This window comes from Silene latifolia, chromosome 4, assembly GCF_048544455.1.
Source record: "Silene latifolia isolate original U9 population chromosome 4, ASM4854445v1, whole genome shotgun sequence".
NCBI classification, from domain to species: Eukaryota; Viridiplantae; Streptophyta; class Magnoliopsida; order Caryophyllales; family Caryophyllaceae; genus Silene; species Silene latifolia.
Window position 1 is genome coordinate 6433695 of NC_133529.1, and position 24791 is coordinate 6458485.

Genomic DNA, 24791 nt, shown 5'->3' on the forward strand with positions numbered 1-24791 from the left:
TGGCGATTGTAATTTGGGTGAGATTGTTGTCGTAGATCCAACATCATCGAATTCATTGTCTTGCTAAATGTCTTTTACTATGTTATTTTATACCTTGTACATATCTTCTTTACGCTTTATTTCAGACATGTCTCAATCTGTTGAGATTAATGAGGTATAGGTGAAATAAAGGTAAAAATATTAATGAGATAGGGGGACTTGTGAATAACTAACGAGTAGGCGGTTTAGCATAAACAAATTATAAGGGTCATTTTTTTTTTGTTTTTTATTTATAATGTGTATTAGATAATTTTAATTTTGGATTTTTTTTTGCATTGATTTAAATGAAAAGTTTACTATTTTTTTTTCAATTTGTCAATATTAGAAAACGGGTATGAGTTTGTAGTTATTATAAGTTGTATGAACTTGTTTAAACTGAGCTTATAGGAGTTGAACTGAGCTTATAGAAGTTGAACTGAACTTGTAGGAGCTGAATTGAACTAAACTTATAAGAGTTAAACTGAACTGAACTTATAGGAACTGAACTGACTTTATAGGAACTGAACTGAACTGAACTTATAGAAACTGAACTGAACTTAAAAGGCAAATAGAAGTCCAAAAGAACAGGGCATTAGTTGCTCATTTTTTCCCCTTCCATTTTGCACAAAAAATAAAGAAATGATTTTACAAACCAAAAAACACTCTATCCCACATGCAAATGAATTGGACTACACAAACCTTTCCAACAAAGAAAAGAGGGAAGAAAATCCGATTACCATGAAAAAGGAAAGAGGTAAGAAATGAGCGACTCGGAGGAAGTATTATTAAATATTATAGATTGAAGATATAGAAAAGGGAATTTAACCCATAATGATGTACTTGATATCTCAAATGCTACTATAGGTAGCATTTTCTTATTTCGCAAATAAACTATTTGTCAAACACTTACAAAAAAAAAAGTTACATAAATTTTTTGTCAAAAAAGCTATTTTAGTGTAAAAAAAAAAAAAAAAAAAAGGTACCCGAAAATCTAAAATGTGTTGCCAAACCGACTCTCAGTTCATGGTAGGCAAGTTTAGTTTAGTTCAATTCAATTTAGTTGAATTCAGTTTAACTAATTTCAACCGGAAAGAATGTGGACCTAACATTTAAGGGATTTGGTTAGACCTGACAAAATCAATCCAATTCGATTGACCTGACCTGAAAAGGCTTGCCCGAAATCCGAATCGACCAGGTCCGAAAATGATCCGAGCTTTCTTGACCTGTAACTGTCCCGACCCAAAAATGACCAAATCCGAAAATGACCCAACAACACTTAACTCTAATTGACCCAAAAAGACTTGAAATGACTTTTTTCCCTCTTAATCATTAAGTCAGAAATGACTCGACCCGCTTGACCCAAAATGACCTGATCAACACACCGAAACAGGTTGAAACGCGAAATATGACTCGACCCGAGTTAACTCGAAATTCAACCTGTCTGACCTGTTTGCCAGGTCTAGATTTGGTAGATCTGGCAAAACCAACTTGGACCGATTGACCCAACCCGAAAAGACTGACCCAAGACCCAAAATTTGACCCGAACTATAACCTCCAAATGTGACCTGAAACCCGAATTTGAGGCCCGGACTTTGTTGACCCGGAACTGGCCCTACCCGTAATGACCCATTCCAAAACCACCCGACCCAAAAATGACCCCACAAAATATAACTCTAATTCTAATTGAACAAAAAAATACTTGAAATGACTAATTTAAAACACACATAATATATTTTAAGTTAAAAATAAAGAATCAATTATCAAAACTAAACTAAAAATAGGTAATACTCTACTCCGTACTTATTTTTGTCTTAATCATTAGCCCAAAAATTATCCGAACCCGAAATAACCCGCCCCACTTGAACCGAAAATGACTCGCCCAACATACCTGAAAAACACCCGAAACCCGAAACAACCCGACCCTACATGAGAATATGACAGACTCGAACTAACCCGATCCAAATTGATCCGACTTGATTGACCCGTGCGTGCGAGGTATAAGATTTGGTATCCGAACCGGAAACCCGATTAAAAGGGCTTTGAAAGTTGAAACCCATTTTTTGAAACAAGTATAAACCACCCTCCATTTTTAGGCTTTTAAAGTAGTCACTTGAATCTTCGAATTGGAGCTCTCACTACTCTCTTCCTTAACCATCTTCCGCCGTTGCTCACCTTCTCTCTCTAGGTAAAAACTTTCTCCTCTATTTCACCCGGTAACAACATCCCCTTCCTTACTTGTTTTGATTTGTTTGATTTCTCCCTTTCTCTGTACAGCGCTGATTGTTTCCATTTTCCGCCATTTTTATCGACTTCTATTATGGCGGTACGCATCGGGTTTTCTCCGTTTATCGCCTTATAATATTGTTATTCTTTACTCTATACTGTTTTCGTTTCGTATTAATATGTCGATCCACTTAATAGATTGATAGAATATTGAAAGACGATGCATCTGAGGAGAAGGGCGATCGTGCTCGGATGGTCAGTTCCTTTCTCTCTTATAGTCAATCTTTTAAGAGACGGTCTCGCGCTATGTTATTGTCGATAAATTGCTCATTTACTGACTAGTTAGGGTTTTTCTGTGTGGTTCCTCTCCAGTCGACATTTGTTGGCGCAATTGCAATTACGGACTTGATAAAGACAACCCTAGGCCCGAAGGGGATGGTACTGCTCTACTGATTCTTGATGCGTATTTTTTATGTTGTTTTTCGACATTTTGTTACTTTTAGAAGCTGTATTGGGTTGTGATGCTGGATTTATTTGTTTCGTTTAGGATAAGATTTTGCAGTCAACTGGCAGGGGTCATAATGTGACTGTCACTAACGATGGCGCTACCATCATGAAGTCGCTTCAGATTGATAATCCTGCTGCTAAAGTTCTTATTGGTATCCTTATAATGGTTTTTTTTTTGTTTCCGTTGCTTTGTGAGGGGTAATTTTAATCAAAGGTAAACAAATGACTGAGACGGAGGGGTAGTAGTTAAGGCACATTTCAATTTGTAATACAACAACAACATTACCCAGTGCCTCAATGGCTCCCGCAAATTGCGGGGTAGGGGGGGTCGGATGTATGCAGCCTTACCCTTGTGTTAGCAACACAAAGAGGCTGTTTCCGAATGACCCAAGATGAAAATTGCGTCGAGAACTGCATCGAAGGACCGCTACTTCACAAAAGAAAGAAGGGCAGCCACTTTAGTGAGCCATTTTGATTTATTCCATTATAATCCATAACCAAAGAGTAATGAGTCTTTGGCTCCATTGGAAATATGGAAGGCACATTTCAATTTGTAATCCGTCAAGATATTTTGAAAACATCTAACTGTTTCAATAATTTAATCAATTGAGAGAAAATATCAATCCTTCTGAAAACGTGACCGCCAGCAATTTGTAAAATGGACTCAAGTATCGTGTCCCTTTTAATTAAAGAATCAACTCTTGCTTAACGGAGTTACTGTCATACAAGGGAGTGTAATCTATTTAATGAACCTACCATTGTGAATATCATGTTTTGGATTTTGCGCCGAGTTACCCTTAATATGAAACCAGAAATTTCAAAGACACAAGATGATGAAGTTGGTGATGGGACAACATCAGTTGTTGTTCTGGCTGGAGAGCTGTTAAGAGAGGCCGAAAAGTTGGTTGCAATGAAGATTCATCCTATGACCATTATAGCAGGTAGGTTGATATATTTCGGTTTCTTGTTTACATTAGTGTCATTCTGACAGTTATCTGAAGCTTTTAAAAACGTTTTGTATGAGTGAAGGTTGTCCCAGGTCAAATAGCCGTCATGACACTCATGAGTGACTTGTTTGCTAAATTTTTCCAATGTAGTTGGCTTACTTATGTATGTGATAATCACCAGTCATTGTGACCATCACTCTAGATATGAATTTTGTGTTGATGAATAGCTGAGATGGACTACATCTTTAGAATCTCACAGGAATTTACTTTTATGGGAGTGGGAGTGGGAGTGGGAGTGGGGGAGTTGACACTGCAGCTCCCTTTTGCCTTTCCACTCAAGGGCCAATCACTTTTAGTGACTATCAACATGTCCGCATTCCTCGGTTCTGGAAGAGACCTCGTTTTTCTTCAATTTCTTACTCTTGTAGTCACATGTACAATGTCTAATGTGAGTGTTGAATAGGTCAGATGTAAGTCATGTAGCCAGAAGGTAGGGCCTTATCTGTGAATCTGTTATAATCTTTATCGTGAACTTTTTCTCCCCCAAATTCTACCTAGTGCATCATCATGATCTTCAGGAAAAAAAATGAAATCCAGGCTTGAGATGTAGAAAATTTACACGAGAGTCTTTATTATAATATAGCTTTTTAGTGAGAGACTTCAGTTATGGCCACATCATATCTTTTTTAAGGGGAAACTTGATCTCGCATGTTACCGTGTTCTGATTGGTTGGAAGCTGTATAATAATGGTCCTGTGCTACAAATGTCATTGTGCCCAAGCCTTGTTATATGATGCTCGAACTTACATATCTTTCTTACTGATTACCTATTTCTTTTGTTGTCCAGGTTATAGAATGGCAGCTGAATGTGCTCATAAAGCATTGTTGACCAAGGTTGTTGACAATAAGCAAGATGCTGGTATTGACTGCTTGCCATCCTCTAAGGAATATGCCTTCATTTTCTTTCCTACATGAAATATATTTGACACACTTGTACCTGTACAATGCAGAGAAATTCAGGTCAGACTTGATGAATATTGCAATGACTACATTGAGCTCAAAAATATTGTCTCAAGACAAGGAACACTTTGCAGACATGGCAGTTGATGCAGTGATGAGGTTGAAGGTGATAAATTCTATTCCATATGGTCGTTAAAACTTAAGAGTACTAGTTGTTTTTAGTTTTAGGTGTTTGCTGGTTACAAGAATATACTCCCTCTGGCTCAACATGATCTTTACGTTTGCTTTTGATCGTTTACTAGGAAAGCAAAGATATGTGGGGTATGGGTTAGTCATTTCCACATATCTTGTTGATTTCTGCAATCTGTCTGTGAGTTCTTTGGTAGATTAGATTTGCCAAGTAATTATTTAGTAACTTTGTTGGTACGGCCAGACATGTGGGTCTTTCCCCTTGTTTATTAATAATGAGACATTGTCAGTTTGCTACTTTATTGTGCTGAAAATAGTTGCTTTGAGAGGTTGTTTTATTACCATTTTCCTTATTCATTGGGTGGTTGATTTCTATTTGTTCGAATGTTGTTTGGCCGAGATCTTATAACATGTGCAGTATGTCTCTCTCTGTACACAGATACAACTAAAAACATGTCCTATAACTTATCTCTCGTCATGAACACAGCTTACAACTAAAAACATATCTTATAACATGTGCAGTATGACTGCTTCCAAAGAAAGACGTGCGCATGTGTCTAAAACATTTGTTTGACTTTGTCCCCATGTCCTAAACCTGAAATTCTAGTGTCAGACACCCCTACACCTTGTCGCACACGACACAAATTGGCTAGTCTAAGTACATAGGTCTCTACATCTACTTTTTTTTCATTTGAACTAGTGTCATTTTCGCTGTATTCCAAGTTCTTTTCTCTATCTTTTTATTTTCTAATACCTTGCAATTTTCAGGGGAGCACAAACTTGGAGTCCATCCAAATCATTAAGAAGCCTGGAGGTTCTCTGAGAGATTCATTTTTAGATGAAGGGTATGTGATATATCCCTAGCTGGTTGCTGGAATGAAAGTCCTAATGTTTCTGGATAGTTGTTTTGGTATAGTTGTTGCTGATCTTGATCTGTTAACAATTTTGACTTGTGTACTTCATTGGTGCTGTAAAGGCTGATAAATTACTAATGAATCAACATGTGATTGGAATTCAGTTATACTGGTGAATGCTTTCTTTTGTGTAGTCGCTTATTTTGTTTGGAAGATTTATTTTTGGTGGGTATAAAATGTTGCAGGTTTATTTTGGACAAGAAAATTGGTGTTGGCCAACCAAAACGTATAGAGAACGCGAATATTCTAGTTGCAAACACAGCTATGGACACTGATAAGGTGAAGATTTATGGGGCGCGTGTACGTGTTGATTCAATGGCTAAGGTTGCAGAAATTGAGGGGGCAGAAAAGGATAAGATGAGAGAGAAAGTGAAGAAGATTATAGGTCATGGAATTAATTGCTTTGTCAATCGTCAGTTGATCTACAATTTTCCAGAGGAACTGTTTGCTGATGCTGGAGTTCTTGCCATTGAGCATGCTGATTTTGATGGTATTGAGCGCCTCGCTCTTGTTACTGGTGGTGAGATTGCATCAACATTTGATAATCCTGAATCAGTGAAACTTGGACATTGCAAGCTAATTGAGGAAATTATGATTGGGGAAGATAAGTTAATTCATTTCTCTGGTGTTGAGATGGGACAGGCATGTACTATCGTATTGAGAGGAGCAAGGTACTTCAACACACTTTATTTATCCATCTGAGTTATGGTATTTTTCTCTTACTTTACAATCTTAAAAAACATATATATAAAAATTAAGACTGGAGCAGTTAAGCAATGTAGTTAGAAAAATGACTACATTCATCTATTCAAGTGAACTATTGTGTTTGTTGTATGTCACTATGTTGTTGAGTGTTTTGCATAGAAGAGGAAACGATTGTATATTTATTTCCATTGGGGTCATTTCACCATTATTTTGTAAAATAGCTCATTGAACTCTTCTTAAATTTTGATGTAGTCGTTAGTCAATGTGGCCGCAATTTTCGTTGTGGTTCATTAAGAAACTTCACTGTATTGTATTAATATAGAGATAAGATTGCATACATCTAACTGCTGTTACCTTGCCAAAAGCTTTGGGGCAATGTTTTTGTTGCTATGGTGGCGATACCAATTTTTTTCCTAGTAACATCTCATCTATGATCATTGTTGAATACTCCAAATCGAAATATTTTTGCTGTTGCAACTGTCTTTGTGAGAGGACGAGTGAAATCATGTAACAACCGACTAAACTTCTCATCTTGATGACTGATGTAGCTTAGCTGTGTTCTGATGGAAATTTCTTAAAGTTCTTTCTGGTTTCTATCCCTTTGCTTTCTGGTCTACAGCTTACTCGATGGATTTATGTTGCTCTTTAATGATTGTTTCATGTATATTTACATGTGCTCTTTGTTCTTTTGTGGCAAGCAATGTTTTTGTTGGTACTATGCTTATTGAACTTGTGAATGGCTCCTAAGCTGACTATTTTCTACTCTCTCTGTGCAGTGAACACGTGCTTGATGAGGCTGAAAGGTCTTTGCATGATGCTCTATGTGTTCTATCTCAGACAGTGAATGACAGCAGGGTATTGTTTGGAGGTGGATGGCCTGAAATGGTGATGTCAAAGGAGGTAGATGAACTGGCTAGGAAGACTCCTGGCAAGAAGTCTCATGCAATTGAAGCTTTCTCACGAGCACTACAGGCCATTCCAACAATCATTGCTGATAATGCAGGGCTAGACAGCGCTGAGTTAATCTCAAAACTTCGCGCAGAGCACCAGAAGGAAGGCAACAGTTCTGCTGGAATAGACGTAATTACTGGAATGGTAAGTTATTTTACTTCAACTCTTCACTTCTGATTCCATGTGTTGGTCGGTTGGTCCCCACATCCGTGTCCAAAACTCAGGAAATAGTCCCGTGTAGAAACTTGAGTCCTGGTGTGCGTGGCAGTCGAATATGTACTAGTGTCTTCCTGCTATTGGTTTATACTCGTACATTTTCTGCTCATATTCAGACATGGGGTTATGCTTGCCTTGTTGGCTTGTAACAGCAAAATATGTTACTTTTGACTGTTCCATTAAGGGGTCATAGCAGTGTTATACCTTGTCCGACACGGTACTCAAGGATGTGAGTACCTTACCTGACAATTGCACATTTTTAAGCCTAGACATAACCTAACTTCTGTGAAGTCTTCCATGTTTAACGGTTTAACCCGACCTTTTAACCTGAATAATTATAATCTAACCTTTGCATTATAATCGCACACGCACACATATATCCCAAACTATACCAAAAACAAATCTTGTACCAAATTTTAAATTTTAACAATTTAAAGTGATATTTAGTAAAAAAATTAATTGCTTTTCATAAAGATTGAAAACCTAAAATCGAGAAAAAAAAATATTTGAAACTTAAAGATGTGGAAAAAAAAAAGATTAGTTTAATATATATATGAGATGAGGGTCCATTATCTATATATCTGTAGCACATATTCATATCTGGTGTACTATGAAATCGTCAACCCTGCATTGGATAATTTTTTCATGATTGTTCGATTGATTGATGTCAAGATTCCAACCTTGCAAAGATCACAACTTATTTGAGACCCGCCAAGCCATAAATAAGGGATACAAGAATATGGTTGGTCTCACGTATAAGAGTCTCACTGCACACACAGATATTCCTGCTGTGAATGTGATTGATATCTATGAATTAAAATATTTGCAGGTTGGAGACATGTCTGAACTGGGAATTTGCGAGTCATTCAAAGTGAAGCAGGCAGTCCTATTGTCGGCCATAGAGGCGGCTGAGGGGCTTCTCAGGGTCGATGAAATTATCAGATGTGCACCAAGGAGGAGAGAGGAGCGAATGGGACACTGAGTATTCTCTTGTTTGAGATATGTAACAATGGAGTTTTAAGATTTTGTACTCACGGGACTGTTGTTTTTTTTGCCAGTTGTTTTAGGAAGGCAATGTAGGATCCTGGTTTTCTGCCCTGTGTATTTACTTTGCTTTGGTCTCTTAGCTGCTTAATTTCCCAAGTAATGATAGTGTGGTAATTTAAGATATTGAAGTTTTGAAGGTCACCTGCAGCCTTGCGTGCATTTCACACAGAGTAACCCATTTGTGTAGGGCGAACTTTTTTAAATTTTTTTGTCGTTAATTTCTTTCCTTCTCTTTATTGCCACACAAAATCTCATTGAAGACGACACGTATTCGTCACTTTGGAGTAACGGATACCATTTCCTCTCACAAATGATCCAAATAGAGGAGAGAGGGAAGCACATGGGGGTGCCCCCACCTTGTCCCCCCTATCCGTTTTGTGAGTGACATTACCCGTTACTTGCTCCGACCCGTGTTCAGCAAGACTAATTGTTATTGCCATGACACGGGGTGCCTTTGCTGCTTCCTCAGTTGCTTTCGTCAACTCTATAACGTTTTAACATTAGTGTTGCTTGGAGCAAACAGTTGATCAGTAATTGTTTATCTTATCGATTCATCAGTCAGTGTAAAAAGGTTGCCATTTAAATCAATTGTAAAAAAAACTTGTTTATTTCGATTTGAACTCGTGAAAAACATCTGAATCTGGAGTGATTTGTAATTGTGAGTTAAAGATGTCAACCCCTTGGATCAAGACAATCTATTTTCCTAAAAATTACAATATAAGGAGTATGTTTTAATATGCATTTTATCTTTTAAAACTTTAAGATAGAATATATTTATACTCCGTATTTGTTATTGTTCCGGGCGTAATTCCAGAGCAAGTATAGTTACCACCCTTGGCTTGTTGAATGATGTCTTGAGTTGGATTCTCCTTTGGTCTCAATCGTTCCTCACGGCCTCTCCTGCAACAATGAACGGCGGGGCTTGGCTTTGTGCCAAGCGTACTCACTCCGACGCTCAAGTCAGTAAACTTAAGAGATAAGTTGTTACTTGGCTGAATGTGTATTGTAGAGAGATAAGGAAGATATTACCAGATGAATAGTGTATTTAGGTTTAGCTGTGGATTAGTTGGGATCCTTTCCTCAATGAAGGTTGAGGAGTATTTATAGGCTTTCACCTTTTGTCACGTAGTGGCCAAGTGGCCAAGTGGCTAGCGGTGGAAAGCGATCTACCCCTCGGCCGAGGGACCTATGGCGGCCGGCGGACCTGTTGACTCACCGCCGAGTGGTCTTGGATATGAGTACGCGGATATGTGTCCATTTGGCGGGTTACCATGCCGAGACCAGTGTGGTAGATGGGTCAGATCGGCTAGATTGTCCAAGTCGTTGACTTCTTTGTGGATATCTTTGACCTTGCTCAATCATGTTGACTTGGTCGCGGTGCGCAATATGCCCCATCAATTTGCCCCAGCCGTAGTCTATGCCGTGGTATGGGCTCCGATGTATGTTTGAGCGTATATTCTGCGCAAGTAATTTGTAAAAAATTTTTCGACGGCTTCTTCTGCGGCGGCTTCTTTTACCTCGGCTGGTCTTTCTTAGGCCGTACATATCCCCCTCCACATGGATGCGTAAAGGGCATCCGATGTGGAGACGAAAGTGACGCCGGCCGAGACCGGGGTTGAGAGTCCGGTTGTTTTTGATTGCCCCGTAGCCGGCGCTTTTTAGCTTGGTTGATTATGTGGCCGGCGGAGAGCAGATGCTTGGGAATTTGTTTGAGGAAGGTGAGTAGGCAAGGAGATATGAATAGGCGTGTTGAAGACGCTTGGTCACTGTTGCATTGATTGACGTCTAACTGTTGCAACGATTGACATCCCGTGGTTGCATGTCCGACACGTGTCTGCACGCTGATTGGTTGACGCTTCATTGGCTGTTCTTTGATTGGTCCTTCTTCATGGGCTTTTCCCTATAAATAGGGCAGTTATCCCGTGAAATTGGCCACCAATTTCATTCTCTAAAATTTTCCTCTAAACTTTCAAGGGTTCTTTGTCTTCTAATTTTCTCAGTTGTCATTCCGGCGAGTGTTTTTCTTCAAGGTAAATAAACAAACTTCTTCTCTTTATTTTGTTAAGTAACTATTGCTATCATGTCTTCTGTCGACGCCGGGGCTAGTACTTCTGCACCGGGGGGTCCTAGGTCTCTTTCTCCTGAAGTTGATCCTCGAGTTTTGGAGGAATGGGATGATTCCGATGAGGTTGATGACGATTTTGGTGATGATGCTGAAAAGGCTCGCCCTAATGAGGAGAGGCAGCGTGTTATGGATCACGGCGACGCTTGTAAGGTCCGCCTTGACTATGCTTGGACCCATAAGCTTGCCCGTTGTTCCGGCGAGAGATTTTTCGAGGACCATTTCTCCTTTGGCGAGGGGTACGAGATCGTTATTCCTAGGGAGGGTCAGGCGGTCTGTTGTCCTCCACCGGGTCATACTGGTGTATACATGCGGCATTTGGAGTACGGGCTCCGGTTTCCGCTAAATGAGTACGTTATGGCTATCATTAGAGCCATGAACGTTGCCGTTGCCCAACTACACCCGTTGGCCATGAGGACCATAGTCGGTTTTTTGGTCGTGTCTCTTCAAGGGAGAGGCCCCGATAAAGTGAATTTATTCCGCCGGCTTCATTATCTCCGCCATCGACCTAATCGTGTCGGATGGTACGAAAGTGTGCAAACGGAGCATGGTTATGCTTCGTTGACAAACTTACCTCCCGCAAGGACTGGAGGGATCGGTGGGTGTACGTTAAGGTCCGGATGACTATCCGCCGCCTCGCTCCTTCCAGCACCCGGTTAATTTGCGGTGCGAGACTAAGGCGGAGCGTGACAAGTGGGTTTCATACAAGAAGCTCAAGATGGATGCCAGCTGTGTCTACCTTAACGCGGATGAGAAGCTGGCGATGAGGCTCTTTGAGACGGATGAGAGTGGGGTGCCGAGAAGATGGATTCCCCCGACGCAGATCATTCTTCAGGATGAGCCGCTTTGCTATGTCGGTCTCATACCTGCCCTAGCGCGGGGTGAGTGGGGTCGGTGCAAGGCCCATCATCGCTCTCAATGTTCTTGTTCTTCGAACTTTGATTTATTTCTTCCACCTAACTCCTGCTTTGTTTCCTTTGCGGACCGCTTTTAGGACTGTCGAGAATATCCTCCGGAGAATGGGCCGCACAAAGATAAGACCGTTGCTAAATTGCATCCCAAGGCTCTTACCCATGACCGCAGGACGTCGCCGAATGAGCTTATGGACCAGCAGCTGAGACGCTTGAATGCGGTGGAAGCCCAGGCGAGGGTCGTTAGCCAAGTGCCGCGCCGTACGCGAAGAACAAAGTCTTCGGCGGTGGTGGCGCCGACATCGATTCCACCCCCCATCCCCCCTGTTCAGAAGGAGACGGTGGAGATCGTTTACATCTCTAATGGGGATGATTCTGACGAGGAGGAGGGGTCTCCCCTTGTCCGTAAGAGAAAACAGACGACCTTTACCGCCGCGCTTCTTCTGGCCGACGAGGAGATGTGCCCTTCGGCCAAGAAGGCCAAGCACGCATCGATCTATCCGGTGGCTCGATTTAGCCGGTTCATCAGCGCCGCCGATGACAGCTCTTGGCATGTCGATGTATGTTGATACCGATGCTTTCTTTAAATTTTGTAGATCGCCATTGTCGATCGCCGCTCTGCTGAGCGGCAAGTGGAAGAGAAACCGCGCAGCCGATGATCATGACGTCGCCATTGGGTCTTCATCCCGGAAGGTTTCCCTTTCCGACCGCAGACTAGTGATCGAAATGTCACTTTGTTGACCCTTCATCCCAGAAGGTTTCCCCCTCCCGGCTCGTGGCGCGAGGTGCGAGGTTGGTCGAGGAGTCGGCGAGGTGGAACGAGCTGGCCGGTGCTCGCATTATAGAGCAAGAGAAGGCCGTGGCTCAGTCCGCTCTTGAGCTTGATGTCACTAAGAAGGTGGCCGCGAAGGCGAGGTGGATCTCCTTAATGAGCGAAGGCTTAGGGGAGATGTCGAGAAAGCGCTCTTGGCCGAGAGAAAGCTTTAGGAGGACGCTGAAAAGGAGGTCCTTCTTTGAGAGAGCCAAGGCCGAGGCTGCTGCGGCCGAAGTTGCAAAGTTCTTTGGAGAAGTGTGACCTTGTTCGAGGCATGCCGACCTTTATCTCCATGAGAGGAATGAATTTAGGAGCAAATTTCAGATCCAGGGGGAAGGTGATCCGGAGCAAGGAGGCCATCATCGTGCAAAAGGAGGACGACATTGAGATGCTCCAAACCAAAATGCTCCCCGACCTGTGTTCCGAATTCCGGATCCGCCGAAGCATTGCCGGGAAGTAATTGAGGAGCTTTTTCCTCTTGAAGGTTCCTTCCGTGGGACAAATACGACAAGTTGTTTGACGATAAGCTCGAAGCTAAGGAGAAAGCCGTGGAGGAGAGGGTCAAGGAGGCGGCGAGAGTGAAGATAGAGCAAAAAGCGGCCGAGAGGCGGCACTATCGCTGAGAAGGCCAAGGCGGAAGCCGATTGGGCAAGGCGATTGAGGCCGCCGAGGCTAAGGCCGGGCCGAAGGCCGAGGCCGCTAAGGGAGCTCTTGGGTTGCCCCTCGAAGAAGGTCTTGCTACATTGGCGATGGCGAGCAACGACGGACATAGGGAGATGATATCCGTAGCCTTTTGTCTTTTGGTTTGTCCTTGTAATTTCTTGTAATCCGTTGAACACATTTTTTTTTTTTTTTTTTTTTAATAAGAGCTCGTTTCTTCTGCCTCCGGCCTGGCCGAGGTTTTTACCTTACCTCTTTTTCTTGCGCTAGTGTTTGAGCCTCAACTGTACTTTTAGCGCCTCTGTCTTCGTCTGGGTTGTCTTCTTACGTTATTGATTGAGTGTCTCTTTTGTTTCCGCCTCGGCTTGGCCGAGGCAGTCTAGAGCGCGTATCTCAATCGTGTTAACGGTTCTAAGGCATTTTGATTGCTTTGCGAGTATCAACTGCGATGGTCGTGATTGCCGCTCTTGTCGGTGTGACAGTGTGAGCCAAAGATCGCTTCTTTATGAGTGCCGTGGCGTCTACCACTTGGAGTGGCTGCGACGGCGTCAAACCTCTTGGGGTGACTGCCGTGGCGTCTACTACTTGGGGTGGCTGCGACGGCGCCTATTTCTTCATGAGGCTGCAGTGGCGTCTACCACTTGGAGTGCTGCGACGGCGTCCAACCTCTTGGGGTCGCGTGGCGTCTACTACTTGGGGTGCTGCGACGGCGCTGTTGTTTCTTCATGAGACTCGTCGTGGCGTCTACCACTTGGAGTGACTGCGACGGCGTCCAACCTCTTGGGGTGATTGCCGTGGCGTCTACTACTGGGTGATCGCGACGGCGCCGCTTCTTCAAGGAGATCGCGCTCTTGTCGGTATGACAAGTGTGAGCCGACATCCGCTATCGATAAAGATCGCCGCTCTTGTCGGCATGACGGTGTGAGTCGGCGTCACGCTTCCTAGTGACTATGGGAAGAGTGAACATTTTGATGGAAGACTTGGATGATTTTTCATTTAGGTAAAAACATGCGTCGGGGTGCCCACAGCTGTTTTGGACACCTCCGCCGCTACATAGGTTATTCCCGAGATTATCAGCGTCCTAATGGCCTGTCGAAGGCACAACGTCCTAGTTAGCCGCTAGTTACATCCATGAGGTCGCCCTCCTGTTGTAAGGATAGACCTTTCCCTTTCTCTGATTTCTTTGCCACTTTGAGGGATTGCATGTTGCATCCTCTGGCGGCTATCTGGACGTTGACCACCTCGTCATTCTCGTCTTTGGAGACGAGCTTATGTGCTTCCCCCCGGTCCGAGACATACATCGGTGTTAGGGCCGAGATGGACATCACTGCGTCAGCCTCGCTCGGGGTGACTCGGCCTATGAGAACGTTGTAGGCGGACGAGCCGTCGATGACCACGAACTCGGCTAGGACATTTTTAGCCGCATTCTTTTCGCCGAACGTCACCGGGAGTCCGATTGATCCCAGTGGTACCAAAGCGGCCCCAGAAGTGTATAGTGGGTTGGTGCGGGGGCTCAAGTCCTTGACTTTCGGCCGAGGCCGAGGAAGCACTCCGAACATGATGTTCGTGTACGCGCTTTGTGTCAATCGGCACCTCTTGACCAGGTGGTTGGATATGTCCAAATTGACTACAAGTGGGTCATTTGTGAGGAGCGATGACTCCTTCGTAGTCCTTCCTTCCGATGGTTATATCGGGGATCCGGAAGCGGGGATATTTGTGTTGGGCACAAAGTTGATGGCCGATATAGCTCGTTCGGGTGCCGTTTGTGCCCATGAGCGGACCCTCCGTTCTCGTTGCCCCCGATGACAACATGGATCACCCCTATCCGTTCGAAGACGGATTTCTTACCCGAGTCGGCGTCGGTCTTTTGGCCTTTGGCAACGTACTTGCCGAGGCTCCCCTTCCGGATCAGCTCTTCAATGGCATTCTTTAGATGCCGCGATCGTTGGTTAAATGGCGGTGTGGCGTGGTACTCACAAAGATCGCTCGTGTCACCGTCACTTTTTGGCTTGGGGGTCTCTCCCACTTCGGCCCTCGCTTTTGCTCGGGGCAAAGACCTCGGCGGCCGATACGACGAGAGGGGTTTTATCACTATACCGCCTCTGGTGGTACGTTCCCGAACTCCACCCGGCGCCCGTCGAGTCTGTCTCCCGGGCGGGTTTGTCCGACCGTGACCTATTGTTCTCACGGCGTCTCTCATCCGGGTTGTCCTCCCGGTGACTCTTCTTTTCTGAGTGCTCGGCCTCGCTGGGGCCTACCCAGGTCTTGTGATAGTCCTCTACCTTGATGGCCTGGTCGGCCATTTTTCTAGCGGCGTCCAAGTTCAGGCCTCCGCACTTGATGAGCTCATTTTTCAAGTCTCCCCTTGGGAGGCCCTTCATCGGCCAAGGCCGCCAATTCGGGATTAATTTCTCGAATCTGCTGGACCTTTCCGTCGAACCTCTTCACGTAGCTTCGTAGAGACTCGCCCCCCTCCTGTTTGATAGTTAGGAGGTCCGATGTCTCCACGGCCCTTCTCTTGTTGCAAGAGTACTGGGCTAGAAAGGCGTCTCTTAGGTCGGCGTAATAGTATACCGAGCCGTCGGGAAGCCCCTTGTACCAACTTTGAGCCATCCCATGCAAAGTTGTCGGGAAGACTCGGCACGGACTCATCGGGCCGCTCCCATACCGACATGTAAGAATCGAAAGCCTCGGCGTGGTCGGTGGATCACTTTGTCTCCCTTGTATGATAGAGGTGGCAACTTGAGCTTAGTTGGCACCGGACGCGTCAGGACGTAGGCATTGAGGGGCTGTCGACCGCGATCGAACGACGCGCGGCGATCGGCTCCTCGCATTCCTAATCCAGCTCCTCTCCTCGTAGCGGGAAGGACTTCTTCTCCGACTCGGACTTCTTCTCCAACTCGCCGAGTCGGACTCCTCTGGTTCCTTTGGGGTAAGCCTCGTTCGTGTTGCGGGGACGCTGTCCTCCCATGAGTGCGGGAAGGACTTAGGTCTACCACGCCCACTTTGGGCTCCCCCGGCGACTTGGCTGGGTCGGCTTCTCCCAATGCTCCGTTCAGATTTCTCGGAGTCACGTTTTGGGCCCTGGTCTCCTGGGCGTTTTCCGCCGCTCTTGTCGGCGTGACAGTGTGAGCAGGCGTATTACTAATTAGGTCCAGGACCATCTTTAGTTTTGCTATGTCAACCACGTGTCCCATGATGGTGACCTGGTTGGCTGGTAGCGACGTGTCCGGCATTATCGGCATCCCGAACTCCGGTTGGATTACTCCGCCGGTGGAGGGCTGCACGACTCCAGAATTGTTGAAAGTGTCGTCGTGGTAGAATGCGGTTTCGTCGGTCACGACTGCGTCTTGTTGTTTTGACATCTTCTTAGCTTTTTGGGTGGGTTTTTGTTGTTTTTTTTTTTTGTTTGGGAATGAATGTGACTAGCTTCTAGTGTCTTTCCCCACAGACGGCGCCAATTGTTCCGGGTGTAATTCCAGAGCAAGTATAGTTACCACCCTTGGCTTGTTGAATGATGTCTTGAGTTGGATTCTCCTTTGGTCTCAATCGTTCCTCACGGCCTCTCCTGCAACAATGAACGGCGAGGGCTTGGCTTTGTGCCAAGCGTACTCACTCCGACGCACAAGTCAGTAAACTTAAGAGATAAGTTGTTACTTCATTTGAATGTGTATTGTAGAGAGATAAGGAAGATATTACCAGATGAATAGTGTATTTAGGTTTAGTTGTGGATTAGTTGGGATCCTTTCCTCAATGAAGGTTGAGGAGTATTTATAGGCTTTCACCTTTTGTCACGTAGTGGCCAAGTGGCCAAGTGGCTAGCAGGTGGAAAGACTGATCTACCCCTCGGCCGAGGGACCTATGGCAGGCCGGCGGGCCCTGTTGACTCACCGCCGAGGGGTCTTGGATATGAGTACGCGGATATGTGTCCCGGCTGGCAGGTTACCATGCCGAGACCCAGGCTGACGGGCCGATGGGCTGCATCGGCTAGATTGTCCAAGTCGTTGACTTGCTGTGGATATCTTTGACCTTGCTCAATCATGTTGACTTGGTCAGCGGTGCAGAATATGCCCCATCAGTTATTATGTTTATTTATTAGACTAGCTCTTTCAATTTTGTAGGTTATGACAAAAATGAACAAAAATTAGTCACAAAATAATGCTTGGCAAAAATTCATAACTCTAAACTTTAAGTTAAACTAGTTGTTGCGCCGCGCCCTACCGGGCGCGGAGCCCCAATTCGTATGAACGTTCTTCTGTTTAATTAAGGTATACTGTTAGTGTAGTTAGTTTCTAAGGAGGAAACACCTTACTATTTTTAGAAAGATTAGTTATTTATACATTTTAGGCACTGCGACTATAGCAGCTATTGATTTGTAAAAAACTGTAATTGTCAAAAGCTAATTAGTTTTAAGTCTTTACAGTTTATAAATTGCAACCCTAATATTAGACGTTTGTTGTTAATCCTAAAAGAAACGGTTCCAAAAGTGCGCCAAAATTTGCCAAGGCAGCTTTGAAACGTCTTCCTTTTTTAGTTTAGACAAACTTGTTGCAGCACCCACTCTAGTTTTTGTGTTCTAGAAAGAGCTGCTGTGGGGGTGACCTGTACATACAGATGGGTTTTCAGAATTTTGTCTTCGATGTATTCAAGGTAGTTCCCCCGTTCCTGCAGATCACAAAACGTATGCATAAATTGTAAGCCGTTCAATTTTTTTAAAAAGTGAGGTATGAGGTATCTTATAATATAATCCACTTATTATGGACTTGTAGTTGGCCTTGGTAGTCAGCAAGCATACAAGGTACTGTGTATAGTAATGTTGTTACCTGCACAGTCATGTCATACAAGTTTGATGCCTCCATTTGTACAAGCTTTTCTGAATTGGTAGTGGCTGCTGTTAGAGTGTATTTTCCAGATGCATCTGCTGCTTCAAATGTCGTTCTCATTCTGTATATGCAAACCAAAGTATAGTCAATAAGCCATAATAGTTTTGTTTATAGTGTTGTTACTTGGTTGTTTGTGTGTGTAGGAGGGGAGGGGGGTAATCTACATTGTTGAATTATTACCGTGGAATTGAGATGACATTTGCTGTTAAACATGAAGCACATGTATATACAGAGCCCTTAGGGTGACTGCTGCTTGTGCCACAAAAGCTACAACCAAGGTACAGGCGTACATCATATTTGCTGAAATTGTTCAGCTTAACGTGCAACCAGTGGGATTCTTCTTGTAAAGTGTTGTAAGCCTGTAGTTTGTACCAATTCTTAATCAATACTTTCTATCTATTCGTGTTTGTGAGAGAAATGCTAATGTTCCGTAAAATAAATACCTTTCAAAACGGTATTGATATATTGTGTACACTCATTGGGTTGGTGATGAGTGTTGATGTCATAAAGTATGGTTGTTGCATTCAATAGTGTGTTTCGGTGTAATATGTATGTAACGTTTTTATGGAACTTACATTCTTTTGGAGAAGATTTTCTATAATTGTTATCTTGCGTGTGAGCGTTGGATGGCGGCACTCGAAGATCTGTTGTCTCTTTGTATTAAGCACGTGTTCGTTTTCCTTAGCCCTGTATTAATGTAAATAGATGTATATATATAGCAAGTAAATATATCATATAGTCATTAAAATCATTCGATGCGTACTTACCAAGTCTTAAGTGAGTCGGCTTTTTCTACTTGTGGATTTAAGATAATGAACGATGCATGAGTTGTTATAAGTGAGAAGCCTGCAATGTATGAGATCATAATCTGTTGTAAGTAAGTTTCAATATGTTTTTGTTGCTATATACTTACGTGTCAAGTTTCAGATTGAACCTTTCTGGTATGAGGGCATCAGAGCTGTAAAGCCAACTACTGGAAAGGTTGCTGCAACAGAGTGTAATGCTGCACATTCTTGTATGGCTAAGTCTGTCCAAGCTGTTATCATCATCACCTGCTGATGACTACATGTAGGAAGAGATGTTTGTAAAGTGTTGACTTTGTATAGGCTTTTATATACATAGTTTAGTATTATCAATTAAAAGTTTACCTGTGATCAACAATTACAACCTCACAAGCATCTGAGGTTCTGCAGTTGTAGTTAATATTGTTGCAACGTCGGTCCACATATATAAGAACTCCTAAGACATCTGGGATTGTAGATATAGTTAAATGGCAGATTGGTGTATGTATTTATTATTTTTTTTCCTGTGTATCTTTTGTCTCTTTCACATATTATTGTATGTGTATTATTAGTTGGAATAGGTTTGTATATTTAGTGGTACTGTAACTTACCGTAGCGAACATCGAGGGATACTATTCTAGGGATAGCTCCAATTAACACATAGTTAGGCATATTAGGAACTTCTAGTTCGGGCACACGTTGTATAATTGTGTCGATGTTGAAATCAATTTCATAAATTTGATTTCCCGAACTTCCTGAACTGTCTGTACGTATTGGTTCGACTCTAGCGTTAGCAATGTCGTATTCGTTGCCTTCTTGCATAATATCCTCAAATGCTTCTAAGGATTCATTGAAGAGGTAGGTCTTCATAATAGTACCCTGCATGGATAGGAACGTTTCCTATTACTGTAGTTGGAGGTGGTTAAGTTAAAGTACATATGAGTATGCATTACATGAAAGCTTTGATTTTAGAACCCTTGCTTCTGATTAGGTAAATCTAGGGACAAATGGTCATGCATAGGGGAAATGTAAGGGACCAACAATTAAACACAATTCTGTTCAGCATACAGCATAACAGTATATGTTTTAAGAGAATGAAGTTCAACAAAATAATAACAACAAAATATCATTCAGTCAATAATTTAATTTGATTTTTAGTCGTTTAGCAAACAATTATTTATAGTTTAGCTATCAAGGATAGTTTTGTTAATCAGGAAACCTTGTTAAATTATCTGAAATGTACCTCGTCATCTTGGAAGGTGATTTCCTGGTACTCTAAGGGGCTTCCAGGTGTTGCTGAACGCACATTTGTTATATCAATGACCCGTGCTTTAATAGTGTACGGACCAGTTGTGCCAGAGAGTTCCCTAATGTGTTTCCTCAAAGGTCTCATAATGATCTGCTTTATTTCAGTATTGGAGCAGTAATACTGGTATGACTCCTTTGATGTACATATACGACATATAGCACATATAATTTAGATACTATTCAGCTATGTCTAGTAAAAAAACTGGATAAGTTTAGATAGATTTTAGATTCAGTAATTTTGCAATAAACTACATAAAAGTTTGTTTGTGACTGACTGCTAGCCTTTTCGATCTGATTTGAAGAATAACAAGGAAAAAATGTACGTACCTTGGATAAGCTGGAGCAAGATGTTTAAGACTGCTTTTACAATATGTGGTTAGATCTTTGAATTTTATGATAGTGCTTTTATGTTTTTTTTTGGGTGGGGGTGTGGGTGTGTAGTATGTGGTGAGCTGAGAACAATATTTGATCTTTTATGTTTAGTAAACGAGATTAGAATCTATATTATTGTTTTTTCTCTTGTTGTCGTAGAACACTGTAATATGTTTAATCTATTTTTAATACTGTTTAATGTATTATTTATGTTGTATGTATGCATGTTTTATAAGGTCTAATCATACACCCTTTAGATATTGTGGAGAATATTATCTTTTGAGTTGTACATTTCTTTTGCTTAATTCAGGGGATTGTGTTTTGAAGGTAAGATATATAGTTTATCTCCAACTGACTGGTTAGATGTACGTGCAACTGTCAATTGAATCATCTGGTTTGTGCAGTGTCAAATGTTTTAATTATTTTTGGTGCCACTGTTACTGATTTCTTACTTGTTTTTTTTTTTTTATTGTCTGGCTACAATGCTAACTTTCTTCTGCTTGTTTGTAAAGCGTATGAATGTATACCAGTGAAAGGGCAGGCCAATTTAGAAAGTTCTGTCAACTGTTTTTGTTGGCAGACGTTTAGAAAGTAAATTACCCGTTAAATGAAACCATTATTTTCATAGGGCTTATCTATGAAATTTCAACTTGTAATTATTAGGCATACATGATTATTTAAGTGGAACAATATACATGATTAATTCATAAAAGAAACTTGGACTGGATCGTTAATTAGTTACTTAAACCTTTTTTTTTTTTTGATTTTGATATTTTTTGGAAACATAGGTCCAAAATAATACATTTAACCCCAAAAGCACAATTCAAAATGCTTTTGGTCGGAACACAATGCTATGCATGCAAAAGTGTTCCCAAAATGTTTGAGGCTCCCTATAGCCTCTACACAACCATTCCGTTTTCTAGGAATGGATAGGAGAGGCACTGTCAAGGTTTTATAAGTAGAGCAGGCAGTCTTAGTTACTATTTACATATATGCTGCAGACATACAGCTTGGAAGTGTTAGAATCTGGGACTACTGAGTTGCAGCTGAGCTGCTGGTGTTTTTCTTTTTCTTGGTAGGTGATCCAGAACCGTGTTTGGTAGTGTTGCGCTTTGGAGTGCCCTGCGCTGGGGTCTCTGGAGTACATGAAGCAGCTTTTTCAGCTTTGGGTGTTTTCAGTAATGGGGTTGTGGGCATGGAAAGCGCATTAGTCGTATTAGTAGAGACATCAGGTGGATCAGTAATTTCATTGTTGTCAGTTTCAGTAGGAGCTTCAGACTGCAACTGGATGTTTTCAGGACTTGTAACGACTGACGCAGGAAGTTTTCGTAATGCAGTGTAGTCGGAAGTCACTGCAATATCAACCAGGGTTAGGTTTGTAGAGGCCTGTCCTGTTTCTGCAAATTGTAATTTTCTGGCTACTGATGCTGGTTGATCTGAAGTGACCACGATCGGTACAGTATTTGAACTGTGATCTCTGTTTTGATCGTCCGTGTTTGCTTCTGATTGTTTTGACGCATCTCTGTGTTGCGATGGAACTGCAACAATTTTACGAAGAGCCCATTGCAAAATATTGTTTCTTGATAGCGCAATCTTTGGTGAAACTTCAATTACCAAGGGCCCAGTTTTTAAAGGTTCACAAGCTTTCGTAAAGGTTATACTGTCATTCTGAAAGAGGAGACAATAGCTCAACTTAGATATTACAAATAGGATATTTTTCTTGAATTGAATCTTTAATGGTTTTTAAAGTAAGCATTTATGTTTTCTGATGTTTTGATGTTAATTTAGTAATCTGGCTGAACCAGCCTACTTGTTTATCTGATTTAGTCGCTCCACCACAATGGCACATGGTATTTTTTTGATATTCAAAATGTTTGTTACAGTTTTGATTGACAAGATATAACTAAAGTTGTAATTCTTGGGTCCTAAATGGTGTTGTTCATGTGTCTGCTATTCACGTTTAGAGGTCAGCTGGTATGAATGACGGATACTGCTATGTAGTGTTATAAGTGCAGACACAATTTAAATGCGATAACGTACTGTATGTTTCATATGGAATATATCTGCAGCCGACATCTGGAACATTGCAACTGCATCTGTTGTGAATGCTGTTATTTCTATCTGTCCAGTTCCGTCTGAAACTTCACAATTGAATGTAATCCTACGTTTAAATTGTATAAGTTACTAAAATAGAAAAGTCTGATCATTAAACACTTTGAGTGTGTCATTTGCAGGAGATGTGCGTGTAGCCTACCTTGGTTCTGACAGCACTCCTTCTTTAGTGCATGTTTCACATTTGAAAGATTCTCCAGATGCATAGTCAGTACGTTTACCACAGTTTGAACAGCCTAAGTACGCATTAATTTTCTGCAGGTCTGGTTTTGGCACTGTGACGTTCAATTGGTACCTCTCGTCCTGAAGCGTCTTGCTTGCCTGTTGCGAATTACACATTAGATATTGAATGTAAGACAGTGGACGTAAGGGCAACTTAAGATTAAGTGTGTACATATAACATATTGTTTTCTTAACATGACTACTTGCCATTTGTTTATACCTTTTTTTTAGTGAGATTACCCAATGTAATTAGAGGTGTAGGTGTGTCTGGGTCTCTGAGCTGGCTAATTTTTGTTTGTAAATCTGTCAGGGAGTTTCTGTTCCGGTCCCTCCTACAGAAGATCACTGTGATTAGTAAGTCAGTGGCGTTTAACTAAGCACTGAAAATGAAGTTGGTAAATAATGTTTTAGGTTTATAGCTGAACAGATCATACCATTCTATCTGGGCAGTAATTTTAGGACCTGTAGGATCCGTATTGATTATGGTTGACGTGGTGCATGTTAATGAGAAGCCTGCATGATTCTTAGATTAATATAGCATATATATTGGAACATGATAAACCTTTTGACACCGTTATAGGTTATACCTTTATAGCTGGAAACCCGTAAAGCTGTGAAGCCTATTACAGGTAATTTATCGACTATGGAAGTCAGCTTATCACATTCATCTTCTGAAAGATCATTCCAAGCTGAAACTACAATTGGTTGTTCAGAACTGGGCCATAAGTGGTAGTGTTAGTTAGTTGGGAGGTTGGTATGTCCGGTATGTTTTTAAAAATGCAACAAGCGTTACCTGGGGTCAGTAATAACCATCTCTCTAACAGTGCTTTTGCGGCCTTGCTTGGAGGGAACTTCGCGCGCAGCCGGTTCGACATACAACATGATTCCAGCAACGTCTGGTAGCATCGTTTTTGTTAGGGTTAATAAACAGAAACATTATGCAAGTAAGTGAGGTCATTCTGCACATTTGTTTTTTACCAAAAATGTCGTAAGGTGTTGCTGTTTTGGGTACTTGGGAAACATTCTGGTATTCTGGGAGTAAGGCCTCAGGGGTAGTTGCAAGCGGGCGGATGAGTGTCTGCTTCCCAAAACCCATTGTGTATGGAACTTCAGCAGGATCTCGCCTATATTGGTCCTGCATTGGCCTGATTGGGGCATTTGCAATTTCATATACTCCGTTGCACATAATTGCTTCTTCATGAGCTGCAACTTGATCTCCAAATAGAATTCCTCGCATTTTATGTCCCTGTACAGAGATACCTCAAACTCAATAAGATATTTGTTTTTTTTTTTGGGATTTTTAATTTGTTTTAAAAAGGGACGTTTTTCGAAACACGGCAAGTAGTTTTCATAGTTGACACTGTCAAAACAAGAAAAAGCGATGGCTATTATTTGTGTTTCTGTAAATACAGCACGTGAAACGCAGTGACATTTGCATGAAAGTACTCATTAAATGTAAAGTAAGCTGAGATTAAAAGTTTTACATAACCAACTCAGTGTAGACAAAATCCAACAAAGCTATATAGACGACTTAAGTAAACAAATAACAAAATGATGACTGGTAATTAATAACACACAGTGGCATTTCTATAAACTTGGTATGCAAGATATACAAAATATAATAGACATGTTATTTGCCTTATCATCTTGCAGTACCACCGTCTGATAGAGGACATCCTTTGCAGATCTTTGGGCTTTCCCTTTTTGCAAAACCTTAACCTTGACCCTGTAATTTGTGCTTTTGGTGTTCAACTCATCTAAATATACTCTGCCTTCAGTCATGATAAACGGTGCACTGTATATAAAGCATCATCGCGAGAATGTAAGCAAGTGTTCAGGTAAATTAGATGCACAATTGCTGGAAATTTTTGAAGGACGGAACTGTTTTTTAAAGGATATGATTGCAAATTGAAATATAACAACAATGCT

The 24791-nt window shown here is 41.9% G+C and overlaps 2 protein-coding genes across 3 annotated transcripts; one reads left to right on the plus strand and one right to left on the minus strand.

Moving 5' to 3' along the window:
* Window positions 1-2084: 2084 nt before the first annotated feature.
* Window positions 2085-8817, plus strand: LOC141652743 (T-complex protein 1 subunit beta). 2 transcript variants are annotated; one of them, XM_074460335.1, is made up of 12 exons: window positions 2085-2203; window positions 2293-2341; window positions 2440-2496; window positions 2614-2679; window positions 2789-2900; window positions 3561-3689; window positions 4542-4613; window positions 4705-4820; window positions 5612-5688; window positions 5943-6428; window positions 7239-7557; window positions 8459-8817. In XM_074460335.1, the coding sequence occupies exons 2-12, from the start codon at window positions 2336-2338 to the stop codon at window positions 8609-8611; spliced, it is 1593 nt and encodes a 530-aa protein (XP_074316436.1). In that variant the 5' UTR covers window positions 2085-2203; window positions 2293-2335; the 3' UTR covers window positions 8612-8817. The 2 variants fall into 2 exon arrangements, with proteins under 2 accessions (XP_074316436.1, XP_074316437.1); XM_074460336.1 differs by lacking the exon at window positions 2085-2203 and having other exon boundaries at window positions 2234-2341.
* An 8896-nt stretch (window positions 8818-17713) lies between these two features.
* On the minus strand, window positions 17714-20241 carry LOC141650995 (replication protein A 70 kDa DNA-binding subunit B-like). Its single transcript, XM_074458725.1, has 9 exons — window positions 20092-20241; window positions 19460-19727; window positions 19215-19314; window positions 19001-19128; window positions 18834-18912; window positions 18642-18753; window positions 18247-18425; window positions 18007-18127; window positions 17714-17848 (listed from the first exon to the last, which is right to left on the minus strand). The coding sequence occupies exons 1-9, from the start codon at window positions 20239-20241 to the stop codon at window positions 17714-17716; spliced, it is 1272 nt and encodes a 423-aa protein (XP_074314826.1).
* Window positions 20242-24791: the final 4550 nt, after the last annotated feature.

What these genes read in the sequence shown, in the direction of transcription:
- LOC141652743 (XM_074460335.1), top strand. An exon ending in TGCTGCTAAAGTTCTTATTG is followed by an intron (nt 2,901 to 3,560) that starts GTATCCTTATAA and finishes ATATGAAACCAG; the next exon opens with AAATTTCAAAGACACAAGAT. An exon ending in TAGACGTAATTACTGGAATG is followed by an intron (nt 7,558 to 8,458) that starts GTAAGTTATTTT and finishes AAATATTTGCAG; the next exon opens with GTTGGAGACATGTCTGAACT.
- LOC141650995 (XM_074458725.1), bottom strand. Translation starts at nt 20,241, where the DNA reads ATGAGACCTTTGAGGAAACACATTAGGGAACTCTCTGGCACAACTGGT. An exon ending in GATGCCCTCATACCAGAAAG is followed by an intron (nt 18,913 to 19,000) that starts GTTCAATCTGAA and finishes CATACATTGCAG; the next exon opens with GCTTCTCACTTATAACAACT. An exon ending in AATGTCATCTCAATTCCACG is followed by an intron (nt 18,128 to 18,246) that starts GTAATAATTCAA and finishes TTGCATATACAG; the next exon opens with AATGAGAACGACATTTGAAG.